At 42.3% G+C, this 20,503-nt stretch overlaps 1 protein-coding gene across 3 annotated transcripts in view; it reads left to right on the forward strand.

The window, feature by feature from the left end:
* The window catches only part of PDE5A (phosphodiesterase 5A), a 148,722-nt gene that overhangs the window by 45,275 nt on the left and 82,944 nt on the right, over positions 1-20,503 (forward strand). For all 3 annotated transcript variants that reach the window (XM_027543723.1, XM_027543725.1, XM_027543724.1), the window contains exon 4: positions 19,045-19,116. In XM_027543723.1, the coding sequence (XP_027399524.1) occupies positions 19,045-19,116 (72 nt within the window). The remainder of the gene's footprint in view (positions 1-19,044; positions 19,117-20,503) is intronic.

Consider the following 20,503-nt stretch of genomic DNA (forward strand, 5'->3'; position numbering starts at 1 on the left):
ATATTCTATGCAGAGTTCAAATTAAAGTGTAAGAGATGATATTTAAAATTTTTTGAATCATAATCATCTTTGTGTGTTTTTTTTTTTGGCATCACTTGGTGAAGTAAAGTGAAAATGGTCTGGATTTAGAATTCCAGATCCATTTGATTATTACTAATTAGTTGGTGATCATGAGGGTGACATTAATGATCTCTAAGCTTAGTGATTTTGAACAGCAGCCTCTGTTATCTAAGTTTCCGTGGTTCAGGAATGCCCGAGCGGCCTAGCCAGCTGGGTGGCTCCGGCCCGGGCTCCCTGCCCGTGCTGCACTCAGGATGCTGTGGGGACACCTGCCTCGTGTGTGAGCGTGCGCTTCCCAGAGGGCTCGCTCGCCCTGGCAGCAGACCCTCCCATATCACGCTGTGTCCTCAGCATGTGGCAAAGAGCGAGCATGGAGCAATCAGCCACGCCTTGGATGATCAAGGCCCCAGAGCTGCTCACTTTTGCCTCATAGTAACTATTCACTGGAAGCCAGGCGTCAGGGACTTCCCTGGGGTCCCGGGGCTAAGGCTCCACACCCCCAGTGCAGAAGGTCTGGGTTCAATCCTTGGTCAAGGAACTAGATCCCACATGCCGCAACTAAGAGCGCCTGCTGCAACTAGAGCTCGCCTATTCTGCAGCTAAGACCTGATGTAGCCAAATAAATAAATATAAAAAAGGGAAAGAAGCCAGGCATCAAATCCAGACTCAGGAGGAGGGCAATGAGGTGCCACCTCTTGAAGAGAGGAATGTCAAAGGGTGAGTGGACATACTGTGAAACCACCAAATGTACCAAGTGTATTTTGAGGCTTCAGTATCTTTCCTTAAAACTGGCCAGATGATAAACGAGGAACTCTACTTTTTAATTAAAACAGTATCCTAGGGACTTCCCTGGTGGTCCAGCACTTAAGAATCCACCTTGGAATGCAGGGGATGCAGGTTCAATCCCTGGCCAGGGAACAATATCCCACCTGCTGTGGAGCAACTAAGACTGTGCACCACAGCTGCTGAGCCGTGCTCCACAACGAGAGAGTCCTGTGCCACAACAGAAGTTCCCACCTGAGAACAACTAAGACCCCATTCAGCAAATAAATAAATGAAAATATTAAAAAAATAAAATAATATCTTAAACAACAAGGACCTACTATGTAGCACAGGAAACTTATTCAGTATCTTCTAATAATCTATAATAGAAAAGAATCTGAAAAAGAATATATTTGTATATAGATAAAGAGGTTTGCTGTGCTCCTGAAACATAAGTCACCTATCAGATCATATCAGATCAGATCAGTCGCTCAGTCCTGTCTGACTCTTTGCGACCCCATGAATCACAGCAGGCCAGGCCTCCCTGTCCATCACCAACTCCCGGAGTTCACTGAGACTCACGTCCATCGAGTCAGTGATGCCATCCAGCCATCTCATCCTCTGTCGTCCCCTTCTCCTCCTGCCCCCAATCCCTCCCAGCATCAGACTCTTTTCCAATGAGGCAACTCTTAGCATGAGGTGGCCAAAGTACTGGAGTTTAAGCTTTAGCATCATTCCTTCCAAAGAAATCCCAGGGCTGATCTCCTTCAGAATGGACTGGTTGGATCTCCTTGCAGTCCAAGGAACTCTCAAGAGTCTTCTCCAACACCACAGTTCAAAAGCATCAATTCTTCGGTGCTCAGCCTTCTTCACAGTCCAACTCTCACATCCATACATGACCAATGGAAAAACCATAGCCTTGACTAGACAGACCTTTATTGGCAAAGTAATGTCTCTGCTTTTGAATATGCTATCTAGGTTGGTCATAACCTTCCTTACAAGGAGTAAGGGTCTTTTAATTTCATGGCTACAGTCACCATCTGTAGTGATTTTGGAGCCCAGAAAAATAAAGTCTGACACTATGTCCACTGTTTCCCCATCTATTTCCCATGAAGTGATGGGACCGGATGCCATGATCTTCGTTTTCTGAATGTTGAGCTTTAAGCCAACTTTTTCACTCTCCACTTTCACTTTCATCAAGAGGCTTTTGAGTTCCTCTTCACTTTCTGCCATAAGGGTGGTATCATCTGCATATCTGAGGTTATTGATATTTCTCCTGGCAGTCTTGATTCCAGCTTGTGTTTCTTCTAGTCCAGTGTTTCTCATGATGTACTCTGCATATAAGTTAAATAAACAGGGTGACAATATGATGAACTCCTTTTCCTATTTGGAACCAGTCTGTTGTTCCATGTCCAGTTCTAACTGTTGCTTCCTGACCTGCATACAAATTTCTCAAGAGGCAGATCAGGTGGTCTGGTATTCCCATCTCTTTCAGAATTTTCCACAGTTTATTGTGATCCACACAGTCAAAGGCCTTGGCATAGTCAATAAAGGAGAAATAGATGTTGTTCTGGAACTCTCTTGCTTTTTCTATGATCCAGCAGATGTTGGCCATTTGATCTCTGGTTCCTCTGCCTTTTCTAAAACCAGCTTGAACATCTGGAAGTTCACGGTTCACATATTGCTGAAGCCTGGCTTGGAGAATTTTGAGCATTACTTTACTAGCGTGTGAGATGAGTGCAATTGTGCGGTAGTTTGAGCATTCTTTGTCATTGCCTTTCTTTGGGATTGGAATGAAAACTGACCTTTTCCAGTCCTGTGGCCACTGCTGAGTTTTCCAAATTGCTGGCATATTGAGTGCAGCTCTTTCACAGCATCATTTTTCAGGATTTGGAATAGTTCAACTGGAAATCCATCACCTCCACTAGCTTTGTTTGTAGTGATGCTTTCTAAGGCCCACTTGACTTCACATTCCAGGATGTCTGGCTCTAGGTCAGTGATCGCACCATCGTGATTATCTGGGTCGTGAAGATCTTTTTTTGTACAGTTCTTCTATGTATTCTTGCCATCTCTTCTTAATATCTTCTGCTTCTGTTAGGTCCGTACCATTTCTGTCCTTTATCGAGCTCATCTTTGCATGAAATGTTCCTCTGGTATCTCTGATTTTCTTGAAGAGATCCCTAGTCTTTCCCATTCTGTTGTTTTCCTCTATTTCTTTGCATTGATCACTGAGTAAGGCTTTCTTATCTCTTCTTGCTATTCTTTGGAACTCTGCATTCAGATGTTTATATCTTTCCTTTTCTCCTTTGCTTTTCGCTTCTCTTCTTTTCTCAGCTATTTGTAAGGCCTCCCCAGACAGCCATTTTGCTTTTTTGCATTTCTTTTCTATGGGAATGGTCTTGATCCCTGTCTCCTGTACAATGTCACGAACCTCAGTCCATAGTTCATCAGGCACTCTATCTATCAGATCTAGGCCCTTAAATCTATTTCTCACTTCCACTGTATAATCATAAGGGATTTGATTTAGATCATACCTCAATGGTCTAGTGGTTTTCCCTACTTTCTTCAATTTAAGTCTGAATTTGGCAATAAGGAGTTCATGGTCTGAGCCACAGTCAGCTCCTGGTCTTGTTTTTGCTGACTGTATAGAGCTTCTCCATCTTTGGCTGCAAAGAATATGATCAGTCTGATTTCGGTGTTGACCATCTGGTGATGTCCATGTATAGAGTCTTCTCTTGTGTTGTTGGAAGAGGGTGTTTGTTATGACCAGTGTATTTTCTTTGCACAACTCTATTAGTCTTTGCCCTGCTTCATTCTGTATTCCAAAGCCAAACTTGCCTGTTACTCCAGGTGTTTCTTGACTTTCTACTTTTGCATTCCAGTCCCCTATAATGAAAAGGACATCTTTTTTGGGTGTTAGTTCTAAAAGGTCTTGTAGGTCTTCATAGAACCATTCAACTTCAGCTTCTTCAGTGTTACTGGTTGGGGCATAGACCTGGATTACTGTGGTATTGCATGTTTTGCCTTGGAAACGAACAGAGATCATTCTGTCATTTTTGAGATTGCATCCAAGTACTCCATTTCGGACTCTTGTTGACCATGATGGCTACTCCATTTCTTCTGAGGGATTCCTGCCCGCAGTAGTAGATATAATGGTCATCTGAGTTAAATTCACCCATTCCAGTCCATTTCAGTTTGCTGAGTCCTAGAATGTCGACATTCACTCTTGCCATCTCTTATTTGACCACTTCCAACAGTAAAAAAAAAAAAAAAAAAAATCTTAAAAATTATTGTTTTTCAGCCTTTCATGTACTAAAAAAATAATATCTACCAGAGGCAACACAGATAAGAGTTTTAAAAAATTTGGCAAGTTGGTATATGTGCTCTTCCAGACTGGCTTGAGTCAAAGAGGAAGTACAATCAGAAGAGGAAGCATGCACGCATGCTAACTCACTTCAGTCATGTCTGACTCTTTGCAACGCCATGGGCCATAGCGGGCCAGGCTCCTCTGTCCATGGAATTCTCCAGGCGAGAATACTGGAGTGGGTTGCAATTCCCTTCTCCATAGAAGAGGAAGACTGAGGAGACAAGAGGAAGATGCCTGCTGTTTGAGCTATGGCAAATGATTGAGGTGTTAAAAGTCTTAAAATATTATGTCACAAATGCAAGTCTTTGTGAGATCACTGTTTGCGTGTAGCTTAAGTACTTGGCTTCTTAATACCCATGAGAAAATACCCACTGGTGTGTCTTTATGATCTGTTATCTCTCTGCACCATATTTTCTGCCTCCCTCATGGATCACAACTGGAAGCAATGTGTCCAGTACTTCAGCCCAGTGTTTGCTTGAGTATAAACTGGGGATGAGGCCATACAGGCAGGCCAAGGCAAAGTCACAGAGTCCTTAAATTGCCATGCAAACGAGGTGCTGGGTTTTATTTTATTTTTTAAGCCAGGAAGCATTTGCTATCATTTAAAGATCTGTGTGGCCCAGCATTAAGGATGAACAGTTTCCTTTGTTTATACTGTAACCCAGAGCCACATAATTTGACACTTGATAGATTTTGATTTCCATATTTGTTCATACGCAGAGAAGGTTCTGTCTGGAAGCAGGGCAGTTGGTAAGGAGGAGTTTACATAATCCAGACTAGGAGTGGACTTGTTACACCTCTGTTTATGGGGGTGAGGGATTGATTTGATGGAGGGTTGAGTGGAAGGAAGAATGTAGAATACTTTCTAGGTTTTCTAGGTAGATGTAATGAGGGAGAATTGTGATATTTCCTAAAATAGAACATGCAAAAGAGAGAATTGGTTTGTGGGGATGAAAACAGTTGGCTCTTTCGGGGGCAGTGGGTGGATATGTTGTCTTACTGTCTGTTATTTTCTCCTCTCTCCTCAGATCTCAGTGCTGTGTCCCCATCCCCACTTTGAGCTGGTGGTCTTGCTTACTATTTCAGTGAAAAACAAAGCAATTAGAGGCGTCCTTCCACAGAGCGCTTCCCCATCTCTTTTCCCCCTCCTGTATCTGACTTTATACCCTCTAGATTCCTGCCTCCCCCCTCCCTTTTTTTTCTTTCTTCTTTAAGTAAAAAAATTAAGAAAGCTGTGGTACATATACACAATGGAGTATTACTCAGCCATTAAAAAGAATACATTTGAATCAGTTCTAATGAGATGGATGAAACTGGAACCTATTATACAGAGTGAAGTAAGCCAGAAAGAAAAACACCAATACAGTATACTAATGCATATATATGGAATTTAGAAAGATGGTAACAATAACCCTGTGTACGAGACAGCAAAAGAGACACCGATGTATAGATCAGTCTTATGGACTCTGTGGGAGAGGGAGAGGGTGGGGAGATTTGGGAGAATAGCATTGAAACATGTATAATATCATGTATGAAACGAGTTGCCAGTCCAGGTTCGATGCACTGTACTGGATGCTTGGGGCTGGTGCACTGGGACGACCCAGAGGGAGGGTATGGGGAGGGAGGAGGGAAGAGGCTTCAGGATGGGGAACACGGGTATACCTGTGGTGGATTCATTTTGATATTTGGCAAAACTAATACAATATTGTAAAGTTTAAAAATAAAATCAAATTAAAAAATAAAAAAATTTAAAAAAAAGAATGAAATAAAAAAAATTGTTTAGGGTTTGGGGGGGTTGCTTTTTTTTTTTTTTAATTAAAAATTTTTTTGGCCAAGTAGCATGTGGGATTGTAGTTCCTCAACCAAAGACAGGACCCCACCCCTTGCATTGGAAGCTCAGAGTCCAACCACTGGACCATCAGGGAAGTCCCCTCTGATTCCCCTTTGACTTTAACCGTTCATGAAGTAGCAAAGGTCAGCCTGGCACTTGAGCTCTCCCATCCATCTCATCTGCTCAAAGACAGCCCAGCAGCTCCTCCCTCTGTGTCCAGAATCACCAAAAGTCACGTCCTCCACCAAATTGGTTTGTCAGCATCAGTTCAGTTCAGTCATTCAGTCCTGTCTGACTCTCTGACCCCATGGACTAGCACACCAGGCCTCCCTGTCTATCACCAAATCCCGGAGCTTACTCAGACTCATGTCCATCGAGTTGGTGATGTCATCCAACCATCTCATCCTCTGTCATCCCCTTCTCTCCCACCTTCAGTCTTTCCCAGCATCAGGGTCTTTTCCAGTGAGCCTGTTCTTTGCATCAGGTGGCCCAAGTATTGGAGTTTCAGCTTCAGCATCAGTCCTTCCAATGAATATTCAGGACTGATTTCCTTGAGGATGGACTGGTTGGATCTCCTTGCAGTCCAAGGGACTCTCAAGAGTCTTCTCCAACACCGCAGTTCAAAAGCATCAATTCTTCAGTGCTCAGCTTTCTTTATAGTCCAACTCTCACATCTATACATGACCACTGGAAAAACCATAGCTTTGACTAGACGGACCTTTTTTGGTAAAGTAATGTCTCTGCTTTTTAATATGCTGTCCACGTTGGTCATAACTTTTCTTCCAAGGAGCAAGCGTTTTATAATTTCATGGCTGCAGTCACCATCTGCAGTGATTTTGTAGGCCCCTAAAATAAAGTCTGTCACTGTTGCCATTGTTTTCCCATATATTTGCCATGAAGTGATGGGACCAGATGCCGTGATATTAGTTTCCTGAATGTTGAGTTTTAAGCCAACTTTTTCACTCTCCTCTTTCACTTTCATCTTCGCTTTCTGCCATAAGGGTGGTGTCATCTGCATATCTGCTGCTGTTGCTAAATCACTTCAGTTGTGTCCGACTCTGTGTGACCCCATAGACAGCAGCCCACCAGGCTCCCCTGTCCCTGGGATTCTCCAGGCAAGAACACTGGAGTGGGTTGCCATTTCCTTCTCTGCATATCTGAGGTTATTGATATTTCTCCCAGCAGTCTTGATTCCAGCTTGTGCTTCATCTAGTCCAGCATTTCTCATGATGTTCTCTGCATATAAGTTAGATTAGCAGAGTGACAATACACAGCCTTGATGTACTCCTTTTCATACAAACATGCTATTATTCCTCCCATCTTAAAAACAAAAGCAAATGCTCATTGGACTGCACATCTCCTTGCAGAGACCACCATTTCCCTGATGACCACAAGAGCTAAACTCTTGGAAAGAGCTGTCCCTGTTTGCTGTTTCCATTCCTCCCTCTCACTGGAGCATAATCCACTGCAGCCTTCAGCCTCACCACTCTATGGAAACCACTCTGCAGGGCCGTAAGACATCCATGGGGCAAGAGGTAGCGATGAGAACTAGCAGTTCTCGCCTTACCTTGTAACATGTCTAAAACATCACCCCTGATCTTCCTTCCCTCTCTACCTGCTCTGTACCCAACTCCATCACAGTTAACTTGTCTGTCGTCCCAGCCATTCAAGCTAAATTCCTTACAAGCTGAAATCAGGTGAAATTCATCCCCCCCCCCGCCCCCCAGGATATATCCAGCTCATCAGGAAAACCCTCGATGTTCCCTTCAGCTGGTGCTCTCCACCTGCACGCCTGCCTCCCTGGCGCATCGGCACAGAGCACCTGAATTATAGCAGCCTTTCCCACCCCAACTGATGTCCCTACTTCCAGCCTTGGACTTCCTGCAATCTAGTCTCAAAATGCACTTTATAAAACTTGTTAGATCTCATCTCTCCCCTGCTTTAAACCTTGCAATGGATTTCCCCTTCAGTCTCTAAGAAAGGTCCCTTATGATCCGGCCCCCGAAGCCCCTCTGATCTCACCTGTTATCTCTCCCTGCCAGTCCTCTCTGGCACAGCTGTTTTCTCAGCTAGTCAGGTAAGCTCTATCCCCAGGCCCTCTGCACTAGCTGTTTGCTTGGTTGAAGTCCCTTCACCTAGTTCTCCCCGTGGCTCACTGCCTCATCTCCATCAGGCTTTTTTGGTTTGTTTTAAAATATTCATTTATTTATTTTCGCTGTGTCGGGCCTTAGCCGCATCAGGCGGGGTCTTTTGTTGGATCCCGCAGGCTCAGTAGCGGCGGCACATGGGCCTAGTTGCCCCATGGCATATAGGGTCTTAGTTCCCCAACCCGAACCGAACCCACATGCCCTGCTTGGGAGGCAACCCCCGGAGCACCGCGGAAGTCCCTCCTCCAGGTTTTTACTCAGATGACGTCTCGGTATGAAGTTCTTCCGCCGTCCGTATTGACTGCTGCTCCGCTGTGCTATGCTCAGCCGAGTCCGACTCTTTGCCACCCCATGGACTGTACTCAGCCAGGCTCCTCTGTCCATGGGATTTCCTAGGCAAGAATACTGGAGTGACTTGCCATTTTCTTCTCCAGGGTATTTTCCCAATCCAGGGATTGAACCAGCATCTCCTGCATTGACAGGCAGATTCTTTACCTCCTGAGCTGCCTGGAAAGCCCCTCTGTATTGACTATCAACCTATTTCCATCCTTGCTAGTCACCATTAGGCATGCTATGTATCAGCTTACTGGTTTCTTTGTTTCGCCTCCCTAGACTGTAGACGCCATGAGAGCCAGGTAAGACAAGAATGCTTACCGAGGAGATGAGAGGGTGACATTTAAACTGCACGCCTGGTATGCAGTAACCTAGTTTACCTGAAATCTACTTAAAAAAAATGTATCTTTGCCATTTCAGAGCCTAGAAACTGAAACAGACAAATAAAAGGGGTCTCAAGTAGAAATTTAATCAAGCTACGTGGTTAATAGCAGTAGTACTTGGATCTTCCTGCCAACCTTTAGAGATCAGAAATAACTGTTTTGTGTTGACATCGTCATCCCCATCTCAGATGAAGTATTAAGGACTGGGTCAAGTTAAGGAAATGTCCCAGTAGTTCATATCTGCAAAGTAGGAGGGCTGGAATTCAGACCCAGGTCATCTTATTCTAAGGCTGCATTCTTCTCACCATGAAATAGTTACAAGGTAACTAACAACCAACTCTTGTACTATTTTAGTTTTGAAAAATGCAAAACTATGGACTGGAATAATAGAATGATAAAATCCAGAGTTGCCAGTGGTGATTCCCAGTTAATTACTCGATGTATTATGTGCACAGCTGTGTGGAGGAGGGCATGCCTCTGTGCTGGTAACGCCTACTGCTCTGAGTTCTGATGGTGAGACAGGTGTCTGTCTGCATCTGAGCTTTCCTGTAGGTTATCTTTTAAGGCTCACCTTCCATCTTGGAGGAAAAAACACTTACAGACAAAATAGTATAAATTATATTCTCTATATGAAGGATTTGTTAAAGGTAAAATAAAATTATAAACACACACAGATTTTCCCCCTGGATCTCTTCAGTTAAATGTTGTGAATATCTAGCTTCTATGATGTGAATATCTAACTGGCTGTGATGCAGTTCGATGGGCTAGTAGAAACAAGAACACTGATCTGAACACTTAGTTCAGCTCCCATTAAGAAGGTGTTCTCTCAACCCTGTGACACCAGCTTTAATTTGTAAATGAGGTTCAGCCTGTTCAGTGTCCTGATGCATGAAACTCTCCTTTTGCCAGTTTGCTGTGTTACTTGTCTTCTGTGTGTATTGGGTACACATTATGGGCACACAGCTTTACCCTGTAATTATCAGAGAGCTTTACTAGAACAGCATCCAGCCAGACTGTGAGCACGGACCTGTTGTAAGTGTAGGCAGTGCCGGAACAGACTCCATCCTGGTTTGATGGAATCCAAATCCAGCAGCACTGTCCGGGTGAAGCCTGTGCTTTTGCAGGCCAGCACCTGGCAGAACGCAGGACCTCTCCCTGAAAATAAATCTTAGCTGTTCAATAGATCCCAGGCTCTGAAGTCATTTTCGGCAATGACATGTGTAAAGGTGGGCTTAAACAGTGATGTGATTATTCTGATACAAAGTGCAAGTGCAATTTATACAATATATACTGAGTACACAAATTTTTTATTGTTATTTTGGACTTGCTCCCAATTAGCCAAGCGAGATAGAGTTCAACGGAGAGAGTTACAACTGTAGTAAAAAATAACTCAGTCTTGAGGGCCGGCTTAAGGTCAGTGATTGCTGAAGAACCTCTCTTCACCCCTCTGTGCTTAAGGTGACTCGTCTGTGAAGCTTCAGCGGGAGGTGCAAATAGTGAGAGGCTTGACGGGGGTCGTAGTGAGACAGGGAGTGTGACAGTGCCCACTGCAGAGCTTGTCACCTCACGGAGGCTCAGACAGTGTCCGCGTCCTCCCTGTGCAGTGATCAAGGGCAGACAAGTGGAGGAATGGAAAGTTCAATAAAAACAGTAAGGGCTGAGCCTTCCCTGCCATGGGGACAGCAGGCTCTTCTGCTGTGTAACCTTTGTGTCTCTACAGTTTGTAAAGGGCAGAGGAGACAGTTCGCTCACAGCGGCTGTGTGCTGCTCTGTCTCAGACCTGAATCTCTGTATCCCTGGGGTAGAGAGGTCTAGTAAGAAGGCGGCAGGTGCCTGTGGTTCTAGGTTTCAGACCTTCACCTCATCACTTAAAAACTGGTGTAGCAGAGTTTGGCTTTTGGCAGGGAAGAGGATTTTTTTTTTTTTTGGCACAAAGGGATAAGAATAAATACTTGGATCAAGAATTATGCCCAGCATCCCCTTGTCTGGAAGGAATCCAATCTCAGGTTGGCACCACTCCCACTGGATGTTCCCAGGGCAGGACAGCTACTGACCCCCAAAGGTGGATGTGTTCCGGCGCCATCTGGGAGCCTCTGCTCTGCTGCCAGCACGGAGCACACGGTCAGGACCTCAGCGCGTCCCTCTGTGACCAGGGCAGCTGGGAGCTCAGCACGTGGACCGCCACCTTACAACATCATAAGCAATCACCAGCTTACTTTTAAATACTTTTTGAAACTAAGGTAAAGTTTACATACAGTGAAATATGTAAGCCTTTGTGTATTATACAATTTGATGAGGTTTGACAAATGTTTGTACATCTGTGTAAGTAATACCCCAGTCAAGATAGTGAACACTTTAATCACCCTTGTCAATGCCCAAGAGCCATGGGCTACCCAGTTCTGACTTTTATCACCATAGGTTTATTTTTCTTTTTCTTGAATAATCTGCTTATTTTTGAAATTGCTTATTATCTAGTTCCCCCGAAACATAGGACTTTTATGTTATGTAAGTCGTTCTTGGCAATAAAAACGTGTCACAAATAAAAATAATTTATAATAAGGAGTCTAAGAAAACAGAACTTTAAGCAGCCACTTTGGATTTGATTTTGTCTCATTTTAAAACTGTTTCATTCCCTTTGAGGAAAGCATGCATTAACAAGATAAGCATATATATTGGATCTGAAAACAGTCCTGGATACACTGGGAAACTGTTGGTCTTCAGGATTCCTCTCATTTGAATCCTAGTACTTAGGAACCTGAATTTTATATTCTGGTTTCACTCTCCCCTGCAGAGTGGAAAGATCACAGACTTAGGGGTTATACCTGGAGAAGCACTGGGGTCTCCACATTCTCGCACTACCTGGTTAACTTCTCTGAAAATCAGCTGCTCTTGTGATGAAATAGGAGTAATCATATCGACCCAAAAGTATTGTGACAAAGATTAGAAGGATTAACAGAGAAAGTACCTGTTACATTGCAGACCCTTCCTTCTCCTTTTTTTAAATAGCAAACTTTTTGCCATTATAAATTTCCTTTTTTTTTTTTTTTTTACCAGGAATGGGTTTATTAACTATATTAGAGCCACTGGCCATTGATAATGTATTTCTGATGCCAGTTATCTTCAGGGCACTGCTGTTTATATCTTGCAACTTCCTAAAAGTTTCTCTTCACCCCGACTGCCTCTTCTTGGCCAGCCAGGCTGCAAGAGTAAAAGCATCCACTCCTGTAATCTTTCTTGTCTTGTCTCCTAACCTGGGAAGATCCGTAAACATACTCTTGAAAGAAATAGGTATAGCAGGACTTGTGCATAACAGTTGGATAAAATGGATCACAAGCAAGTAAAGTCAGTCTTACCAGTCATTTAAAGAAATAAGAAACTTTGATTCTCAAAAAGCCAGACAATTTAAAACAACAATGCAACACAGAAAAAGAAAACTAACATAGCCAATAATAATTTAAAAGTGCTCATTCTCTGTAGTAATTAGGGAAATACAAATTAAAGCAATAATGAGATACATTTTTACCAACAGATTGACAAAGATTAAAAAGCCAATCATACTAGGTGCTGGTTAGGATGTGAGGCTAACAGAACTTTTCTGCACTGATGATAAAGGTAAAAATTCTATAATCCTTTAAAGATTTCATCAAAGAAACTCTCACGTGTGTGTGTGTGCATACTGTCTCACTTAGTCGTGTCTGACTCTCTGCAACCCCATGGACTGTAGCCCGCCAGGCTCCTCTGCCCATAGGACTCTCCAGGCAAGAATACTGGAGTGGGTTGCCATGCCCTCCTCCAGGGGATCTTCCCAACCCAGATATCAAACCCAGGTCTCTTGTGTCTCCTGCATTGGCAGGTGGGTTCTTTACCACTAGTACCACCTGGAAGCCCCAAAGCTCTCACATGTGTACAAAGAGTCCTATAAAGATATGTTCATTGTGGATTGTTTGTAATAGCAAAAAAATGTAACTATCCCAGACATTTGGCATGAAATACAATGAGACTGGGAAGAGAAAAGTCCAATTTGATATTTTCATAATTTAACTTAAAAAGAGGAAACATTACCAACTATTGAGTAGTTCTATATCAATGGCTATCAAAGTATATTTTGTCCCTAAACCAGTAGCATTTGGCATCACCTGAGAACTTTTAGTAAACTTAGTAAAACAGATTCTCAGGCATCAACCTAGATCTCTGACTCCGACACTCTGGAGGTGGGACCCACCAAGCAGTGTTTTAACAAGCCTCACTTTCCTACTGTTTTAGATGACAAGGGGTGGATGTTTACTGTCTCATTCTCTGTGATTTTCTATATTTTTAAAATTAAAACAATCTCAGACTTTTCTTTCATGCTTTTCCAAAGTCCTTTTTTCAACTCCATAGCTAAAGACTTACCGAGTGTGTATATTTCTTGCTGCCACATAAGTTTCATGTATGAGGACAGAACTCTTAATATCAAGGGAAAAAGAGAGGAAAAAATGGTCAAATGTTATTCAGATGTGAAGTGTCCAGTAAGTGCGTGTGTGGTAAGTCACTTCAGTCGTGTCCGCCTCTTTGTGACCTTATGGACTGTAGCCCACCAGGCTTCTGTGTCCCTGGGACTCTCCAGGCACAAATACTAGAGCGGGTTGCCATGCCCTTCTCCAGGGGGTCTTCCCAACCCAGGGATCGAACCCATGTCTCTTACATCTCCTGTATTGGCAAGCAGGTTCTTTACCACTAGCACCAAAACTTCAGTAAGTACGTCACCCTAAAAAACTTGATTTCTTTGACCCTTCTTCCCTTATCATCAACAGCAATTATCTATGAGGCATTGAGAACAATGTCAAGTATTGATGCTTCCATAGGCATAAGATATAAATCATGTCCTTAGGAAACAATTGTGTTGCAAATTTAGGATGTAAGTAGAAGGAATGAGGTTAAAAATGAGAATGCCTCATCACCAGATTATGGCACACTTAACTGCCACACAGAATCTCAAAGGACTTTGAAGGCAAGCTTTTGGGAGACAGCCTCAGTTGAGAAAGTGGAAGAAAATTTTTCAAGGGATGATGTGCGCCAAGGTCATTGTGGTATTCTGTGTCAAAGACCCTTGTAAGTGATTTTAGTTGATGTGGAGTGTATGGAATCAGAATCTTCCATTTTTTTTGTCCTATAGATGGATGGATGGAACCATTGAGATTATTTTTGTGTGCAAAATAGTGTTCCAAGAAGAACACTATAAGTTTGGCGTAAGTGTCAAGGGTGGACTGAAGGTAAGAAAACAGCAGCAGTGAGATGTCAGGGCTTTCAAAGAAAGTGAGGATTTAAATGGTGAAGCACAAGATATGATATGGGGTGAGGAAGAGTGCAGAGGAACAGGAGCATGTGAGATTAATGCTAACGGAATGTATTAGTTTCTTACTGCTGCCGTGAAAAAACTATTGGGATTTCAATGCTTAAAACAACACAAATGTATTATCTTAGAGTTTTGGAGGTCAGAGTCTGAAATAGTTCTCAGCAGGCTGGCACAAAGTGTCAGCAGGGCTGTGTTTCTCTGTGGAGTCTCTAGAGAAGAAATCTATCCTCTTACCTTTTCTGCTTCAGTGGGCTGCCTGCAGCACTTGGCTTGTGGCCCCTTCCTCATCTTCAGAACCTGCAGCTGCACCTTAAAATCTCTAACTCTGACTTGCCTGCCTCAAACTTTCGGTCATAAGGATTCTTGTGATTACATTGTGTGTGCTTAGTTGCTCAGTCGTGTCTGACTCTTTGTGACCCCATGGACTGTAGCCCGCCAGGCTCCTCTGTCCATGGGATTTCTCAGGCAAAAATACTGGAGTGCATCGCCATTTCCTTCTCCAGGGGATTTTTCCCAACCCAGGGATGGAACCTGAGTCTCCTGCATTGGCAGGTGGTTTCTTTACCACTGAGCCATTGGGAAAGCCCTCTGATTACATTAGGAACACCCAGATTATTCAGGATAGTCTCCAGATATGTAACTTAGTCATATCTGCCAAATCGCTTTTGTCATTTGAGGTTACATAGTCGTAGGTTCCAGGGAGTAGGATGGGACATCCTTGTAGGTCTTTATCTTGCCTACCGCATGGAACAAAGCCATCATTTGCTGATTGCCTAGGATTTGGAAAAGAGGTGAAAAAGCCTGGAGTGGTCAGGTCAACCTGTCTGTTTCATTTTGTCAGTATAAGCGGTGTGGGCAAGACCACGGGAGTAGGATTCCCTTCCAAGTGTAACAGCCTGACCAGAACGCCAGCTCCGTGAAGACCAGATCTGTATCTGTCTTGTTCACTACTGTGCCCTCTTCATTGTCTACAGCACTGACTGGGACATTCATGGTGCTTATTAATTATCTGTTGAATGAAATATTTGTTGCTGAATGAATGACTGAGTTGGGAAAGCTTGAGGAAGAGCACTAGGGAGAACTCTCCACTGTCTTCTGTCTGCATCAAGTTCCTGTTTTCTTGGTGAAGTTAGGTTTTCAGCTCAGGTTGTAGATGGTCTGGAATCACGTCATAATGATAGAGACATTCTGCTGGTGGGAGAGAGAGACAGCTAGGATTGTAGAGCCTTTTCCTTCTCTCTCTGGCTTTTAGCCTCCATACCGAGCATCCCCTGGAACGAGGAGCAGGGAGAAGCGTAGAAACTAATGTATGGCCTCAGTGAAGGTTGGGGCAGCTGCTGATGGAGGAAGAAGTTGTTCGCTATGGCGACAATCGCTTGTCCCTGCAGCGACCAGCTGTCACATTCCTCATTGTCACCCAGCCAGAGTCAAGTCTTGCCCTTTGCATTCCTAAAAGAACACTTGACCCTGTGAGGACATGATATGCATTTATGCTCTGAAAAGTGCCAGTGAAATAGAAAACCGAGAAGCTTCTTGATGCTTTAAAAAATAGCATAAAGCATTGGTGTTTGAGGGCCCTGCAGGTAGGTAGCCAGCGGGTAAGCAGAAGCGATTGGGTTTCTGATATAGAAACTAGCATGTTTAGGGGCTTTGCCTCTCAGATATGAGGTCTGACAAATACTTTGAATAAAAGCTGTCCTTGTAAACTGACATTAAAAACCTTGTCTTGAAGAAAATTAACTAATTTGTTGAAAGGAGCAAAAGATGGTAGAAAAAAGAAAGACTTTTTATTAACACGAGGAGGACATGGGGTACACACTTGGCTGGGCTCCATGAAATTTGGAGAATCAAAGTCTTCTGGTCTTTTACTGTCTTACGTCACCTTGGACAAACAGTGTACCTTTTCTCAGATTTTTATCTGTTGTCTTTATCAGTGCTGTTTTAAAAATGTCATCCATCTAGGTATTGAGGCACATGTGAGTATTGTATTTTCCCAGTCTAACAGTCTCTTGAAAGAACTTGCCTGTTTTTTTGAAAGAATATATTAATTATATTTAATTTATCATCCCTTAAATTAACCTCTCTATCTAAATCTATAAAATTATTAGTAAGAGAAATAACTGGTTACCACAAAGGATGGAAAATTCATCATTGGAAGTCCTTATTCCATAAAGTTGCCTAATGATTAATATCTTGTTGTAATGCTAAGGAAACAAAATTAAATATAGGAAAGAGCTGGTATTCATGGTGTACATGGTAGGTTTTAAAGCCTGTGAACAAGATTTCTGGTCAGTTTGCCAGACAGAACAAATGCAGAACACCACCCCACCCCATCCCTATTCTGCAAACAAGTGGAGGATGAAATTTCACCAAAAGCAATTTTTAAAATGACAGATGATCTCAAGAAAGGGAAAACACAGGTATCGGAAAGAAGGAGGGGAACTCAGGGTAAGCAACGTGAGTGACCAAAGTCCAGATGGCGTATAGAGGCATGAGACTCGGGGTGGTAAGAAGAATGTCTATAACAGAGAGCTGTAACAGAGAGCGGCGGGAGGGGATGAGTCCCCTCTGCAGGCACGGTGCGGGGAGGGAAGGGACTAAGCTCCCAGGGGAAGCCGAGGCCTATGAAGGTTCCATCCATGGAACCAGGCCAAGAGAACCCCACTTGTGGCCAGAAGCAGTAGCAGGGAAACTTGCCTCTGACTGCAGTTGGAAGAGAAAGGAGAGACCCCAGTGGCTGGTGAGAGCCGGGCTTGTGCCCTGCAGGGTATAGAGCTCAGATTCACACCCTGAGTGCAGCGCCAGGTCAGGAGCAAGTTGTGTGCCCGACACTTCATTCTTCAGGGGACGGGGGATGGACTTATGCTCAAAAGTGTGTTCCAAAAGATGAAGGACAACTGGTACTAGTATTTAAAGGAAAAAGGAGGAGGAGGAGATACAGGCAGGTTTGGAAAAAAAAATCAAATAGAAGTTCTCAAAATGGAAGATAGTTATTGAACTACCTGAACACTGTTGTGTTGGTTGAAAATTGTCTTGCTTATTAGTACATTGTCTCATTAGTTATGGTTCCAGATACAAATAGCACATGGATACATTTTTTTTTTTACTGTACAATTATCTGAGGAGGTTTGCATAACAGTCTCTTTATCTGTTTTAATCTCATTTTCTTTAAAGTGGAGATTTACATCTTTTATCAAATGATTTATTAAAGACAAAAACTCACATGTCATCATTTGTGAGAAACTCTCTCTTTTATGCATATTTGGTCACCCTTCTGGGCTCTTAGCAATCTGTGGTTATAAAAGTAATCCTGTCATTCTTTGTGCTGTTAAGTGTATGTTTATATATCACCCATTCTTGAGCTCGTCCAGCCAGCCTTTCTTCCAGTTTTTAATCGCTCCTTGGTACACAGTAGGCCCCACAATATTTTGAGTAAAAGAACGAAGACTTAAAGTCATCCAGTTCCACTGGCAGCACTGTATATTAGACCCCAGGCCTTAAAGAGGCTCCCATCAGTTGTATTTCAGTGAATGTGTCTGGCTGCAATCCTGATGTTCTGACCTTAGACAGAAGCTTTTGTAAGCATTTAGTCATTGAGATTGGAGCCTTGAGAAATCTGTTGGCCAAGAACTAACGAGTGTAAAATAGGTACAGGATAATTGAATGATTCTGCTTTTTAAAAGTCAACATCCTTGTACGCTGTCATGGGGTGGGGAAGAAATGTGTTGAGAAGAGCAGAAAACGGCATCAGACAAGAATGTGTTTCCCCTTCCTTCCTCTGCTGTGTTAGAGAGGAATTTTGTTTCCATTTCTTAAAGCTAAGGGACTAGGATGAGCTAAGAAAAAAGGATGAACTGTCCACACAAAACTAAGGACTTTATTCCTCAAATATAATCATTTAGAGGATAATAGCTTTTTCCACTAATTAAATTGCAGAAGGAAGGAAAGAGTGGAACTTTTAGTATTAAAGAGGAAGCAAAAGGAAGTTGAAAGTCTTTATAAAACTGAGTTAATAATGGAAACTAAGTTGGAACTAAATGAGTAAGTAAAATATACTTTAAGCAGGAAGATGAGAAGGTTCTTAGGATTCTTGGTAAGTGTTTTGTGGAAATGTAAAGCACATTTCCAGAGTTTAGCTCAGTCTTCTTAAGATATAGTTTATCTTTCAAACACCTTCTGATTTGAAATCATTGCTCAGTCTGTTAATTTCTTATTTGATTTTTCAATAAAACTTCTTTCCCCCGAAATAAGTCTGTTGATGGTAAGATAATTTTCAAGGTCAGAAATTTCCAAAGAAGTTAGACAATGTTCCTACATTAGGAATTATTTTTACCCTAATTGGTTCTCCTGTATGTTAAATTCTGTGACTGGGCCATTGGTCCTGTTTCATTTGCAATAAAATAACATTTAGCCCATTTGAAATATTATAGTTAAAACCAATATAAAATGTTCATTTTGTCATATATTTTACTGAAAGGTAATATAAATTGTGTTTATTTTTTTATTAAAAAGCCATGAAAATTATTCACAATAAAAGTGATTGCCAATAAATTTCTTTTCACAGAGCAGCATGAAATTCCAAAATAAAATATAGTTTGGGACTCAAGAAATGAGAAACATTTGAACTCTTATGAGGAAAAAAAAATTACAAAACGCTAGGGAACTAGTTTAAATGCTGAGGGATTTAACTTCGTAGCTATTGTTTTCATTTTATAGCTTATTGTTATTTTAAAGCACATGTAGAAATTCTTCTGGAAACACACTTTGGTGAATTTATACCAATAATTTCTGTCAATGAAATTGTCAATGTTCTCTTCTTAAACCAGGTTGTTGGTGTAGCCCAGGCCATCAACAAGAAATCAGGAAATGGTGGGACATTCACTGAAAAAGACGAAAAGGTACCAAAACTTGTGCCTGGTATGATCTCAATTTAGGAAGATGTTTTCTCTTTAGAGTGTATAGACCTTTGGAATAAGTGATTGTCAAAACTGTTGATCGCAAAAGCAGTATGGTTTGAAAGGATCTGAAATGTTCAGAGGGGTCTCTTTCCTCTGGCTAAATCAGTACTGACCTGTGGTCCTCAGTCAACAGAACCCCCGGCCCAGCCCACAGAACCCCCGCCCCCAGCCCGACCCCTGCTCACCACGCCCCCAAGCCTGCCTCGCCACGCCCCCAAGCCTGCCTCCAGGCTGTGTGCATGCTGGGGCTATCTAGCGAGTGACATGATATTTTAACTCTCCCATTTACTTTTCATCACTGCTATAAAGAAATTCAACATTAAGTTAAAAAACAAAACCCTAAAGCACTGCTCCAAGTTCAGCACTCCAGGTCTGCTAAAAATTGGAATTGCTTCCTGGTGAAGCAAATTTCAGAACATTTTATAAGCTTTGCACACAGACGATGGGGCGCCAAGGTGTGAATTCAGGCTGGATGATGTGAATTTAGCTTCAGAAAGAGCGGCAGTCAGCATTATTTTATTACGTTTCTCGTCCAACTCTGGAGGGATAGTTTCCTTGCACCACATCGATGTGTTTTCCGTTTTAAGGACGGAAGCCCTTAAACCTGTTTATAACTTCATCCTGTCTGTAGGTTTTATTATTTCTCTTCCTGGATATGTAATTATATGTATATCATGGCACCCACTGAATTCTGCCTCTTTAAGCCCATTGCTATTTCTGTCCCTCCACTGAAAATGAGTAGGAACTTTTGGAAGACATTCCAATAAGACAGAGTTACTTTTGTCTCCTGCTGTAGGCTGTATTGACACTGGTGCTGGTCCCCATGCCTTAATTGCTTCGGAACATAGCAAGTACCTTTTTAAATGTGTAGTAGTCATCTAGTCTCCTATTCTCTTAATGACATCTGAGAATATTTGGTGGGAAACACTGTCCTAGATTGGCTGTTTATTCCATTATTTGTCTATAATCCATTCAGGTAAACCCCCCTTGAAAGATTGTCATTCTTAGTCTGTATCATCTCTTGGCAGAATAAATTCATGATTGTGAATAAAATATGCCACTTCTTTTAATCAGTAATTAGTATAACTGTGAACACATCACCTTGGTATAGTATCGTGAGGGTGATAGGCCCGTGTTTAAAAGAATATATTTAATATTTGCAATTTAGTATGGGACTGCGGTTGCCAGTATTCTCCTAACAAGTATGTGAGCTTTCAGTTTGCCCTGGTAATAAAGTACGGACTATTTTTATAGTCTTAGCTTTAATCCAAGTCTTAATATCATTTAGAGACTGCACCAACTTTTGCATAAAGTGAATTTCAATATC

Source organism: Bos indicus x Bos taurus, chromosome 6 (assembly GCF_003369695.1).
Source record: "Bos indicus x Bos taurus breed Angus x Brahman F1 hybrid chromosome 6, Bos_hybrid_MaternalHap_v2.0, whole genome shotgun sequence".
NCBI lineage: Eukaryota > Metazoa > Chordata > Mammalia > Artiodactyla > Bovidae > Bos > Bos indicus x Bos taurus.